The sequence below is a fragment of the Elephantulus edwardii genome, unplaced genomic scaffold (assembly GCF_000299155.1).
Source record: "Elephantulus edwardii isolate Elephantulus edwardi_28Jun2011 unplaced genomic scaffold, EleEdw1.0 scaffold00086, whole genome shotgun sequence".
Classification (NCBI taxonomy): Eukaryota; Metazoa; Chordata; class Mammalia; order Macroscelidea; family Macroscelididae; genus Elephantulus; species Elephantulus edwardii.
In genome coordinates this window covers 6,097,215-6,110,920 of record NW_006399836.1, presented here as the reverse complement: position 1 = coordinate 6,110,920, position 13,706 = coordinate 6,097,215, and the positions used below count along the sequence as shown (strand labels likewise).

Below are 13,706 nucleotides of genomic sequence, written 5' to 3'. Positions count from 1 at the left end.
TGTGTGTGTGTGTGTCCGCATCAATTGCGGGAGGGGAGTGTGTGTGTGTGTGTGTGTGTGTCCGCATCAGTTGCGGGAGGGGAGTGTGTGTGTGTGTGTGTGTGTGGCCGGTGTGGGCTGGCAGAGACCGGGATCCACTTCCACAGACAACAAGAGACCATGGGGAGCATGGATCCTCGACTGAGGGATGCCGGCTCCTCCCAACCAGGGGTCTCACCCTGTGACCGTTTTGTGAGTCAAATGTAATTTCAGCGGGAACGGGGCCGTCTCTTTTTATCTGGATTTGAGAAGATCTGGCAGTTTTATTAGATTTCCCAGGCACTAGCAGGGAATGGGTGCCTGGGTTGTTAGTTTTTCTCTTCTCTTTTCAACCGAAGTGGAATCAAAGTCAGGTTCATGGAGCACCTGCTGCCTTGTCAAGGGGCTGACAGGACTGGGGAAGTGACGCTGAGAGGTGGGAGATGCTCCTGTATCTGCCACCCTCCCACCTCCCAGTTCTGGATCCAGGTGGCACCTCTCTGCCTGATGACATTTTTCTTCTCCTGATTTACCTGGCAGCCCCCTCAGCTCCCGGGTCTCTGCTGACATGTCCTTTCCTCCAGGAAGCTGCTCCTGACTCCCCTAAGCCTGGCCTGCAGCCCCCTCATCTTCCCTCATGGCTGTGATCTTTGGCTCTTGTTCAGAGATAACCAGGACTCATCACTGCCCACCCTGGGGAGCACAAGTCCCACAGATTGACCAGTCCGAAGTGTCTGTGGAAAGCCTGCAACAGTGAACGAATGGATCAATCAATAAATGAATGAATTCAGGTGGAGAGCAGATTGAGAGTCAGATTGGTTCTGTGCCTGGCTTTGCTACTTTCCGACTGGGGCCTCTGAACAAATGGCTTCATTTCCCCAAGCCTCAGTCTTCTCATCTGTAAAATGGAGATGCTGATCTATGTGGCATGTTGTTCCTGCTCACAGGAAATCTGCACGACTCTCCCAGCAGCTCCGGGGGAGAGGGAGGGGCAGGCTCCTTCCTTTGAGGTTCATAACCTGGGAAGCCCAGGGGAGGGTCACTATAAGTTGTAATCCACTCAGTGTGGTGAGTTTGAGAAGAGTGACCTCAGAGTGGTGCGAATGGTGAATGGGCTCAGATGGTAACTGGGAGGTGGGAGGTGCCTTGGAAGAAAGGCATGGTTGTCTGTTTATGAAAAGGCAGCCATTGAAAACCTGATGGGGTACAGTTCTGCTCTGACATGCGTGGTTTAGAGGTGACTGGATGGCGATGGGTGAGTGTGACCTCAGCAGGTTGTTGTGAAGAGTTAATGATTATGGGGGGCTGTCAAATTCAACTTGGGGCACAGGGTTATGATTGAATAAGTAGGTGGGAAGGGGATTGCCTAGGACAGTGGACAGAAACCACACACCTATCCTACTGGTCAGTTCCAGAGGGGCCTCAAGGGGAGAGCGAGCGAGCTGGAGTCTCCTAAGACTCTCAGCATCAAGATTGAGAATGAATGTGGGTGCCTTGTCAGCACTCTCATTTTATGCAGGAAACTGAGGCACCAAAGAAGGACCTCCCAGGGTCCCACAGCTGTGTCATGTACAAGCCAGGTCTGGAACCAGGCTCTGGTCCCTGGGTGGCTTTCTCCGATACTGAAACCCACATGACAAATAGTTTCAGGGGCAGAAGGCCTTTGGTTCTTCTGGGGTCAGCTGGTAGCCAAGGGCAGATCCCTGTCTCCTTGGATCCCTGGTCCCAGAGTGACTCTCTGGGGGGCCATCACATGTGTTCTGTGCAGAGGGCTGCCCTGGCCTGCAGGACATGTGCGCTCCCTGACCCTTCTTCACTGAGCGCAGTGGGTGTCCAGCCATTCGTAACCCTGCAATGGCCATTACAGGGCAGGGCGGAGAGGGACAGACTCATTGGGTGGGACTTCTCAGATGCAGGTTAAACAGTGACAGCATGGGGACCAGGTGGCCTGGGTTCCAATTCTGACTCCCCACTTACCATATCCTTGGTCTCAGACCTGCTTCCTCGCCTGCAGAAGGGCTTGGGTGAGACGCTCCTTGCAGTGACACCTTGAGGTTGTGTCGACCAGCAGCGGCCAGGTGGGAAGTGCTCACTGACTGGGGCAGAAAAGAGGGAGGTTTCAGAGGCCCACCACCTGCTTTCCCATCTCGGTCTGTGTCTTCAGACTACTTCTGAGCCTCAGTTTCTTCCTCTGTAAAATGGGTATCATCATGCCTCTATCAGAAAGGACATGAACAAAAACAGCATCATGTTTAAATTTGCAAGCATCAGTTCAAGGTCCCCTCTTAGCTCCAAGCCCCACCATCTGCAGAGACCTCTCAGAGCCTCAGGGCAGCAGGGGTGAAGGGTTTTCAAGGCCATGTCTGTGGGGGAAGTCTGGGCTCAGAGAGGACACCGGCTTGTGTCATAGTCAGTGTGACAAGCTGTGCCTGCGTTGCTGGGGTTCCTGGAGCGCATGCACATCCAGGTGGCCTGACCAGGACCCCACCCCTCATGCCAGGACCCCACCCCTCATGCCCCACAGCCCGAGGAGCTGACCAACGTTCTGGAGATCTGCAACGTGGTGTTCACCAGCATGTTTGCCCTGGAGATGATCCTGAAGCTGGCTGCCTTCGGCCTCTTCGACTACCTGCGAAATCCCTACAACATCTTCGACAGCATCATCGTCATCATCAGGTAGTCCTCTGCCGCCCTCCACCCACCCAGAGCCTGAGCAGGGACCTCTTAGATGATGGCCCCCAGCCTAACCTGAGAGGGTGAGACCAGCTGTTCTTTACCTCCTCTGTGCGATGGCCCCTCCTGCTGGCTGTTGAAGCCCCCACACTCCTCAGATGAATGTTCTAAATGCCTGAAAGAAAGCACACAAGATTCCAGGGGAACCAGTCACCCAAGTGTTTAAACATTTGCAATTTAGCAAGATAACGTGTTTCCTGATTAGGCACCAAATAGCAAGGTCTAGCAGCAGGCCCGTGACTCAGTCATCCCAAAGAGGTGAGAGGAAACACTGTTGGGAAACATGAGCGTCTCTGGTTTCAGCTGCCGGCAAGTTCTCCCGGTTTGTTTACGTTCATAATGGGTAGAATCACTCCATCTCAGAGGTCAGTGACCTTCAGGACCTCCTGAGTTCTATTCACAGATAGGCGGGGCAAGAGGTCAGGTTTCTCAGAGCTGCACAGGTGAGTGAAGAAAGGTGTGGCTGAAGGAAGCAGAGGGGCACCTGTGCCCACCTCTCCTGCCTGCTGCCCACCGCTGACCCCGCTCTGCCTCTCTCTCCACCCCACCCTCCTGCCCGCTGCCCACCGCTGACCCCGCTCTGCCTCTCTCTCCACCCCACCTCTCCTGCCCGCTGCCCACCGCTGACCCCGCTCTGCCTCTCTCTCCACCCCACCCTCCTGCCTGCCCGCCCTGTCGCCGCAGCATCTGGGAGATCGTGGGGCAGGCGGACGGCGGGCTGTCGGTGCTGCGGACGTTCCGGCTGCTGCGGGTGCTGAAGCTGGTCCGCTTCATGCCCGCGCTGCGGCGCCAGCTGGTGGTCCTCATGAAGACCATGGACAACGTGGCCACCTTCTGCATGCTGCTCATGCTCTTCATCTTCATCTTCAGGTGAGCTCCGCCCCCCTCGGTGCCCCCCTTGGGGCCAGCCAGGGCCCAGGGCAGAGGCCCAGTGGAGGGTGACTTGGTCTCTGGACCAAGCTACTGGTTCATGTGGCTCGAAGCAGCTCACTTCCCCTCTGAGCCTCAGTGTTCCCGTCTGCAAAATGGGGCCAGGACAACGACCCTTCTTGAGACTTGGGTGACAGACATCTCCCTGGGTGGTTCTGGGAATGAAATCAGCTGGGGCAGGCGGAGAGTGGGTGCGTGTGCCCCTCAAGCTGCCTCGTTGTTACCCAGCATCCTCGGAATGCACATCTTTGGCTGTAAGTTCAGCCTCCGCACGGACACGGGGGACACAGTCCCCGACAGGAAGAACTTCGACTCTCTGCTGTGGGCCATCGTGACGGTGTTTCAGGTGAGTGACAGGTGTCCCTGTGTGTGTCAGGGTGGGAGTGGGGGCCCAGCCCAGTCCCTGTCACCCTGTTAGGCCGGAGACTGTGCCATTTGGTTCTTCTGGAAGGCTGCTTTCTTGTGTGTAACTTGGGCGCCATGATAGCCAATGAGTGGGTACACTTTTAGGGCCCCCCAACACCCAATCTCCTTTTCTTTAGCACTTGGGGGCAGAAAGGGCTTGGGGAGAATGAAGGGTGGTCCCCAGGCTGGTTGGGCTCGTGTCCTGGGAAGGCCCAAGTAGGAGTGGGCTCAGAGGAAGTGCTGGGGGTGATCTTGAAAGTGAAATTGTGGGAGCAGCTGAGAGGGAGTGTTGTTGACATGTGCCTTGGACTCAGTGGGCATTAGCAAAGCAGGCAGGAGTGTGACGTAAGCTGAGAGCTGGCCAGAGCACTGCCGTGGGGTTGTGGGTGTAGGCCTATGGGGTGGGCTTGTTCGGCCTAGGGAGGCTCAAGATGAGGCAGCCCCAGCTCTTGGAGTGGGAGGCCCCAGGGAGTGGGGCGTGAGCACGGGGGTGATGCCTGAGCACGGGTGTGAGAGGGTGTGTCAGTGTGTGTGTGTACGTGGGCCTTTGTGTCTGCCACCTGGTGGGTCCCTCTGCCCGTGGGCTGGGCTGGGACCTGGTTGACAGCCTGTCTCTTTTCAGAGGTTTCCCGGAGACAGGCTGTGGTACTCAGGGATTGACCTGTATTTGTCCCCCGTGCCCCGCAGATCCTCACCCAGGAAGACTGGAATGTTGTCCTTTACAATGGCATGGCTTCCACCTCCCCCTGGGCCTCCCTCTACTTTGTTGCCCTCATGACCTTTGGCAACTACGTGCTCTTCAATCTGCTGGTGGCCATCCTGGTGGAGGGCTTCCAGGCGGAGGTGACCATGGGCCTGGTGGAGGAAGCCTGAGGCTGGGCTGGGGGGTGATCTTTGAATGGGGGGAGAGTTGCAATTCAAATTTCTAGCAAGAACCTGCACCCAGAAAAAGGGGCTCCAATGAGACCATGGGCTTTTCACTCCAGGGAGCCTGCACTTGGGATCCCTACCTCTCCTCCAGTGCAGGACCAGGACCCTAGATCTCTGAGACTCTGAGGCTTTGGGATTTGGGATTCTGGGTCCTATCCTTCCATTTGTGGGCTTGGTGGATACTAGCTATCAGGCAGATGTAGGTTTGTGGCCAGATCTTCATTAGCTGTGTGACCTTAGGCCACCTAATTTTTTTTCTCTGAGCCTCAATTTCCTCATCTGTAAAGTGGGAGTGAAAGCATTCATTGAGAAGTTTAGGAGGAGGGGGAAGGTGTAAGCCTACTGTGATTCAATGTGATCATCCCCCAGGGTGATGCCAATCGCTCCTATTCAGATGATGAGCAGAGCTCATCCAACCTGGAGGAGGAGTTTGACAAGCTGCAGGAGGGCCTCAGCAGTGCGGGAGGTAAGCAGGGTGCAGGTGCTCACCCAGGGCATCCAGGGGGGTACAGGCTACAGCACCTGGCTTCATCCTCAAGGCTGGAGGCTGAAGCACTGTCCCAGGGATACCAGCAGCCCATCTTATCCCGTCTCATGTGCAACCTTTGGGGAAGAGCCTTGGGACTTCCAGAGCCTGAGATCTCATCCTGCTGGTACCACTGGGAAGCCTTCTCTACTGGGCAGCCTTCTTTACCTTAGGCCCAGGTCCTTGTCGGCCAGGCAGTGGGGAGGTGTCCTGTGATGAAGTCCAACCTTGGAAGACTTCCTGGTGGAAGGGGTCTTCTCAGAAAAGCTTTGAATTACTACTATTTGTTTCATGGTTTCTTTGGTTGTGTTCCTCTGTCTGCCTGTCTGTCCCTTCCTCTGTTTTCATCTCACCCCTTTAGACCTCAAGCTCTGTCCAGTCCCCATGACCCCCAACGGGCACCTGGACCCCACTCTCCCACTGTGTGGCCACCTGGGCTCCACTGGGGGCACGGCCCCCACCCCTCGCCTCTCCCTGCAGCCAGACCCCATGCTGGTGGCCCTGGGCTCCCGCAAGAGCAGTGTCATGTCTCTGGGGAGGATGAGCTACGACCAGCGCTCCCTGGTGAGTTGTGGGGTGCTCTCAGCGCTCCCTGGTGAGTTGTGGGGTGCTCTCAGCGCTCCCTGGTGAGTTGTGGGTGCTCTCAGCGCTCCCTGGTGAGTTGTGGGTGCTCTCAGCGCTCCCTGGTGAGTTGTGGGTGCTCTCAGCGCTCCCTGGTGAGTTGTGGGTGCTCTCAGTGCTCACTAGTGAGTTGTGGGATATTCTCAGCCAGCGCTCCCTGGTGAGTTGTGGGGTGCTCTGTCATAGGAAATGTCACAGTCCAGCCTCAGCCTCCAGTGTCCGGCTCATGGCCCCAGGCTGTCCAGTGAAGCCAGGCAGGGCTGTGGTCTCACTCCTGGGTGCTCCACCAGAGTGACAGGAGTGAGTGGAGGGGATGAATAATGAATGAGCGAGTGGACAGTGCTGGACCATGTAGTGAAGAGCCCTCTTGCTGGAAGCAATGGAGAGGGTAGAGTCAGCTTTTGGGTTAGACAGTTCCACCTTGGATCTGGCCTCTGCCACAGCACCCTTCTCTGAGCCCATTGCCTGTAAAATGGGCAGATCTTAGGGAAGCGAGGCCGATGTGGACTCACGGTGGCTATTCCCTACCCAGCTTGGGGGGCAGCGGGGTGGGACAGGAAGAGGAGCCCTCAGCCACCTATGGGCCCAGAAGCGGGCTCCTTAGAGGCGCAGTGGTGGGAGCGCGTGTGAGTCGCTGACTGAAGCTCTGGCCTCCTCCCAGTCCAGCTCCAGGAGCTCCTACCACGGGCCATGGGGCCGCAGCGGGGCCTGGGCCAGCCGCCGCTCCAGCTGGAACAGCCTCAAGCACAAACCGCCGTCGGCTGAGCATGAGTCCCTGCTCTCAGCCGAGCGAGGTGGAGGCACCGGGCCCTGTGAGGCCATCCGGGACGAGGGTCCACCGCGCCCCGCCCCGCTGCACGCCCCGCACGCGCACCACGTGCATCACGGGCCCCACGGGCTGCACCGCCACCGCCACCACCGCAGGACGCTCTCCCTGGACACCAGGGACTCCGTGGACCTGGCTGAACTGGGGCCCGTGGGGGGCACCCACCCCCGGGCAGCATGGAGGGCGGTGGGCTCGGCCCCGGGACACGAGGACTGCAATGGCAGGATGCCCAGCATAGCCAAAGACGTCTTCACCAAGATGAATGACCGTCAGGATCGCGGGGAGGACGAGGAGGAGATAGACTATGTGAGTGTGGGCGGCGAGAGAGAGTGAGGACTGAAAGACACTGGCTATGAAGGAAGTGGACTGGCAAGAAAGGGAACCAAGAAAGCATTGGTTATGAAGGAAGTGGGTGGGATGAGAGGAGAGGACCAAGAAACCATTGGCTATGAAGAAAGTGGGCGGGATGAGGGGGGAGCCATTGGCTATGAAGGAAGTGGGTGGGATGAGAGGAGAGGACCAGGAAACCATTGGCTATGAAGAAAGTGGGTGGAATGAGGGGAGAGGACCAAGAAACCATTGGCTATGAAGGAAGTGGGTGGAATGAGGGCGGAGAGGACCGAGTAACCATTAGGTATGAGGGAAGTGGGCGGGATGAGGGGGGAGGCCATTGGTTATGAAGGAAGTGGGTGGGATGAGGGACCAAGTAACCATTGGCTATCAAGGAAGTGGGCGGGATGAGGGGGGAGAGGACCAGAAACCATTGGCTATAAAGGAAGTGGGTGGGATGAGAGGGGTGGGGATGAAGGAAACTTTGGGTATGAACACCTGTGCAAAAGTTACTTATAAAAGTCGTTATCAACAATTATTCCTTAATTTTGGCAAGGAATTTCCTTAGCATAGATTCTACCTCATAGAGAAGAAGAGAGAGGGGGGGAAAAAAAAAGAAAATCTGATCCCAGGTCAAACTTCCTTTAATATAAATTCCTTATTTGCAAAGAAAGATCATATTATCTGTCTTATGTTGCACTTAAATATGAGCTGCCATTTGGGAAAGGTTCTTGTAAAATGTAAAGTGTCAAAACTTTTTAAAATAATTAGCATTATTAATGAGTGGTGCTCATTAAGAAATCTGTTATTTATTGCTGATTTCACTGACATGATCATTTTACTTTTTACAGTGTGACCTCAAACTCAATAAAGGTTGATATTAAAGATTAAAAAAAAAAGAAAGTAGTGGGCGGGGTGATGGGCGGGGATCAAGAAATCATTGGCTACAAAAGTAGTGGTTGAGGGGTGGGGACCAAGACACAGGCTGGTAATGTAGTGCTGGGGTAAGGAGCCAGGACAGAGTGTTAGTTATAGGAGTAATGGGCGGGGCTAAAGGAAGGATACTACAAGGGACGTGGCTAATACAGTGTGTTGCACAAGTGTGTCTACAAGTGAGAGAGGGTTGAGGGCTGCACCTTAGACTGCCCATACCTGCCCACATCTGGAAGGCGAACCCTCCCAACCTCCAGCGGATGGAATGAGGTGGCCTGATGTCACTGGAACTGTGTTAGGTGGTGATTCAGTGTCCACAGTTGGAGGGGTACCTAGAGTGGTCAGAGGTAGGAAGCTCGGGGAGGTTCTGACCCTCCCTGCCCGGGTCTCCTTTGCCAGACTCTGTGCTTCCGTGTCCGAAAGATGATTGACGCTTACAAGCCCGACTGGTGCGAGGTCAGAGAGGACTGGTCCGTCTATCTCTTCTCCCCTGAGAACAGGTGGGCAGCCCTGCCTGGGTAGCGGTGGCCTGGGGAAGGGAGTTGGCACAGACGAAGGTTCTCAGTTCTCCACAGACCCTCTTACCCACTTAGGTGGGACCTGCAGGAGAATGCAAGAGTCCAGGGTGGAAACCCTTCCATAGTTGTGTGACTCGAGAGTCTAGGTGCTCACATTCGGGTGTGAAGGGTTGTTAGAGAGCTTCCTGAGTGCACACAGGTTCCAGTTGGTGGGGCAGGAGGAGTGAAGAGGAGGAGGTCAGTCCACGTGGAGGAAGGAACTGCTTCCAGGAAAGCCTTGGCAGGCGCAGAGGACAGCAGGCAGTGTGGGGTTGTATGTCTGGAGACCAGGGCTCAGGATGTATCTGGAAGGCCCTGAGTGCTAGGATAAGCCTGTCCCTTTCCCCTTTGGGGCCAGGACTGGTTGTGGGTGTGGTCAGGGACTGGGCTTCAGGTGGTGGCCTAGCAAATGTGGAATCAACACATGTAGTGTGGCCAGAGAAGAGAGGGGTCACTTTCTGCAGGCTGTCCTGGGCCCCTGTGTGTGCCTGGGCACTCTGCCATCTTCCTGGCTGGTCTACGGCCATGCCACCCTGAACGCACCCGATCTTGTCTTATCTCAGAAGCTAAGCAGGTTTGGCGCTGGTTAGTTCTTGGATGGGAGAACATCTTCCTGGCTGGAGGGAGGGGCAAAAGGATACTCATGGGACCCCTGCCTGCCTCCTTCCCCTTCCCCAGGTTCCGGGTCCTGTGCCAGACCATCATCGCGCACAAGCTCTTTGACTATGTGGTCCTGGCCTTCATCTTCCTCAACTGCATCACTATTGCCCTGGAGCGGCCCCAGATAGAGGCGGGCAGCACAGTGAGTGTTGAGCTTTGAGCAGGGCAAGGCAGGGAGAGAGACCACAGGGACAATACACCAGGGAGGAAGGGGAGCCCTCGAGCAGCCAGAGGGAGGTGAGACCGTCTGGAGGGACTAGGCTGCCACTCACGGATCTGGCCATTCTGGTGGCCCTTGAAGCTGGGCAAGGACCAGTGGGCTGGCTGACAGGTCTGCCTGCTCTTCCAGGAACGCATCTTCCTCACCGTGTCCAACTACATCTTCACAGCCATCTTCGTGGGCGAGATGACACTGAAGGTAACTACCCCAGCCCTGCACTGGCCCCTCCTACCTGTCCCTGACCCACCCATCAGCATCCACACCCTGCAGGCTGACCACGCCCCTCACCGTGGAGGCTCACTAACCCCGCCCACCTCCCGTCACTACCGGGGAGCCCGCGGGCCACGCCCACTTTCCCCGCCCCTTGCCAGGGAGGCCTGCTGACTCCGCCCACCTTCCCTCCCCCTCATCATGGAAGCCCGCAAAACCTACCCACCCTCTACCAGGTGGTCTCCCTGGGCCTGTACTTCGGGGAACAGGCGTACCTGCGCAGCAGCTGGAACGTACTGGACGGCTTCCTCGTCTTTGTGTCCATCATCGACATCGTGGTGTCTGTAGCCTCGGCCGGGGGAGCCAAGATCTTGGGGGTCCTCCGGGTCCTGAGGCTCCTGCGTACCTTGCGCCCCCTGAGGTGAGGACCACTCCCCCAGGGTGGTGTCCCTGTTCAACCCTGGAAATTGTAGGTGGCCTTCCGTGGCTCCCCATTCTCGCTTTTCACCCACTTAGGCCTAATGATTTGTGCCAAGTCCCAGCTGAGCAGGGCCAAGGACTGGGGGTGTATGTTCCTGAGACCCTCTGCTGAGAGGTGGGAGACCTTCCATTCCAGTCTCTGGGTCTGGGAGACCCCTTGCCGTTTTCAGCTGTCTCTGGAGAGAGTGTATCCTATGTGTGTAGAGTCACTGCTTACCACCTGTGTCCCCAAATCAGAGTGTCCTGGCCACTTTCTCGGTGTCCCCTGCCACTGTCTTCTTACCTCAGGGGGGCTCTGGCCTGAGTCGGGGTGGCAGTGGGCTCACAGTACCCGATCTGCCCTCAGGGTCATCAGCCGGGCGCCTGGCCTCAAGCTGGTGGTGGAGACGCTTATCTCCTCTCTTAAGCCCATTGGCAACATCGTCCTCATCTGCTGTGCCTTCTTCATCATCTTCGGCATCCTGGGGGTGCAGGTGAGGTGGCCTGCTGGGCCTCGGTGGTCTGTGGTCATGGAAGAGAAGGCCCGGTACAGCTAGGATCTGGCCTGACCACACACACCCTGAGGCCAGCCTTCTGCTGGTCGGCCGGGTGGTTTGGTGGCCCGGCTGGCAATGAACTCCCGGTCCACAGGGAGATAGATGGGTCTGTATGGCTGAGTGCAAGACAGGTAAAGAGGCCTCAGGGTCCAGCTATGCCAGGAACACAGGGCTGCTGGCAGCAGGAGAGGGAGGCCAGAGGGAAGGCACCCTGGAGGAGGTGGCCTTTGTAGCAGGCCTTGGAGGAAAGGTCCAGTGTTGACAGGTGATGGTAGAGGGAAGACATCTCGGGGAGTAGCACATTTAGGGAACAAGCCTGGCACCTGAGGCAACTGTGAAAGGGAGACATGATAATGGATATGGGGGTGGTCATCACATGTGGATGTGGTGACTCTCCTGTGGGGACCTTGCCTCGCACCGAGTATAGTTCCTATGGGGTCTGTGACCTGCAATCAGACAGACGGGGGTGGGCCTTGCTGCTGCCCCTTGTTAAGTCTCGGGTGACTTTGGGGGAAATGACCCTCCATTGGTGAGCCTCAGTTTCCTCATCTGTGAGATGGGATGAGAGTGGCTCCACCTTTGTGCTGTGGCATTCAGTGGGATGGTATGCTGGGCTCAGGCTCTGCGCAGAGGACATGCCCGTGAGGGGCGGTCCCTCATCTGATTTGCCGGATGAACCGTCACTAACCCTACCTCCTCCACCAGCTCTTCAAGGGCAAGTTCTACCACTGCCTCGGCGTGGACACCCGCAACATCACCAACCGCTCTGACTGCGTGGCCGCCAACTACCGCTGGGTCCATCACAAATACAACTTTGACAACTTGGGCCAGGTGAGTGCCGCCTACCTTCTCCCCGACTTGACCCAGCCACAGTGCCAGGCTGCCTTCCCACGGGGAGAATGATCGCCGTGGGAGCACGGGCCTGCCTCCAGTTCCACACTGCCGGAACCAGCCGTAGGCTTCCTCTCCAAGCCTCAGTTTCCTCTTCAGCGGAATGGGTAGTCCTCTCATTCACCTCACAGGGGCTTGGAGATCCTGAGTGTGGAGTGCGAACAAAGACCTAGTGCTCTGTAGGTACTTCAGTGGACATTGGGTACTAGCCCCCATGGGACCCTGACAAGCCATTTCCTGTCACTGTGATCTTATCTGTAAAACGGGAATGTAGCATCCACCAGGTAGGCTGGGATGGAGACTAAATAATACAGTTCAAGCCTCTGGCCTAGTGGATAAAGAGTTTCACTGTCAACCCAAAGGTAGGAGGTTCGAATCCACTAGCTACTCTGAGGCAGGGTGGGCAGACTCCTCCCATTCGGTTTTTTGCCTCTGAAAACTTGCTGGTCAGCTCTGAGTCAGTTCCAATGGCAATGACCTTTTAGAGTTTCAATCGTCTGGCCCAGAGTGAATTCCCTTTGCCCCTCACCCAGCCCTCCTGTGCTCTGTTTGCAGCAGGCCTGGTCCCAACTCCTGCCCACCCCCATCCCCTCTTCCCTGGGCCTCCCATCCAGGTTAAACCCCAAATGAGGACCCCACTCCCAGCTGGCACTGGCTCAGAGCCTAGAGCACCCATTCACCCCACCCCTTAAAATGACTCCTTATTTTTTGAGAGGCCACTTGGGATCAAGTCTGACCAGTGGTGGGGAGGGGCCCAGGCTCTGTGACTCAGGGGCCGATGGTCCTGTCTCCCAATACCACCTGAGGGATTATGGCTGTGGATTGGTGAGGAAGTCAGCCTGGCCTCCAGGGCGGAGGAGCCATCCCCCCCTCCCTCCTGAAGCTGTACCTTGTCTTTTCAAGTTTCTAACAAGTCAGTGATTTGTCAAGTGTAAGTCAGTGATCTATCAAGTGTAAGGCAGGGTGGGGGGATGTTAGAGGAAGCTGAGAGTGGAAAAAGCCAGCAACTCACCTCAGAGTCCAAGGGACTTTGTGTGCTCTTGATCCCCATTGAGGCTCTTCTGTGGACAAATAGTTTGTATTCAGCTGCTAAGAGAGAGGGTGCTTCAGATGCCCCGAGACACTGCCCGACAAAGGCTGGAGATCTGCTTTCACGGCCAAGCAAAGCCTTCACTGTGCCTCATGTCACACACAGTCACAGGCCCCGGCTCAGGTCCCCAGCTGTGCTCACTTCAGGCTCTGTAACCTGAGGCCCCCGGGTCATCTGACCTTTGGGAGGTGAGGTCTTTGTGCCTCTCTGGGTGGATACTCAGGAGGGAGTCAGAATCTCACTTGTGGGCCAGGACCCTGGGTCCTGAGTGCAGAGGAGGACATGGACCCCTCTGCCTGGGGTTGGAGGTCTTCTAGAAGAGGACACTTGACCTCTCTGTCAGCTGTGGTGGTGGCGTGGGACCTTGTATTATGAACCCACAAAGTGCCAGCATCCTTGGACCCGTGAGTGTGGCCCAGGGGGTCACTCAACTCCAGAGGCTCTTTGATTTTACTCCCAATCCCTATTCTGTTCTGACAGCCTTTGTTGAGTGCGTGTCCTTTCAAAGGCCCTGTAGCAGGTGCCCCCGGGGACCTGAGGGTGCTGCATAGGAACCCTAGCTGTCATCTCCTGGGGTTACCTCCTTATTGGAAACCTCCTGAGCCAATGAGTATAATTGTTGCCCTTTTATAGATGTGAAAACTAGGGCCCAGATACAGGAGGGAGCTTGTCCCAAATTATGCCTCCAGTGAATGGCAGAGTCTGCGCTGTGAGCCTGGGCCCTGACTCCTCTCTGCACAGTGAGCTCCTGGTTCAGGTGATGGACCAGTCCCTCTTTGTCCCCAGAGGAGCAGCGGCAGTGGTCCTCTG

The 13,706-nt window shown here is 56.5% G+C and overlaps 1 protein-coding gene across 1 annotated transcript in view; it reads left to right on the top strand.

The window, feature by feature from the left end:
- The window catches only part of CACNA1I (calcium channel, voltage-dependent, T type, alpha 1I subunit), a 186,428-nt gene that overhangs the window by 139,799 nt on the left and 32,923 nt on the right, over positions 1-13,706 (top strand). The window contains exons 10-22 of the mRNA XM_006890106.1: positions 2,543-2,694; positions 3,436-3,621; positions 3,910-4,027; positions 4,774-4,929; positions 5,386-5,482; positions 5,904-6,106; positions 6,825-7,295; positions 8,652-8,752; positions 9,488-9,611; positions 9,819-9,887; positions 10,136-10,320; positions 10,726-10,852; positions 11,621-11,746. Coding sequence (XP_006890168.1) covers positions 2,543-2,694; positions 3,436-3,621; positions 3,910-4,027; positions 4,774-4,929; positions 5,386-5,482; positions 5,904-6,106; positions 6,825-7,295; positions 8,652-8,752; positions 9,488-9,611; positions 9,819-9,887; positions 10,136-10,320; positions 10,726-10,852; positions 11,621-11,746 — 2,115 coding nt within the window. The remainder of the gene's footprint in view (positions 1-2,542; positions 2,695-3,435; positions 3,622-3,909; positions 4,028-4,773; positions 4,930-5,385; positions 5,483-5,903; positions 6,107-6,824; positions 7,296-8,651; positions 8,753-9,487; positions 9,612-9,818; positions 9,888-10,135; positions 10,321-10,725; positions 10,853-11,620; positions 11,747-13,706) is intronic.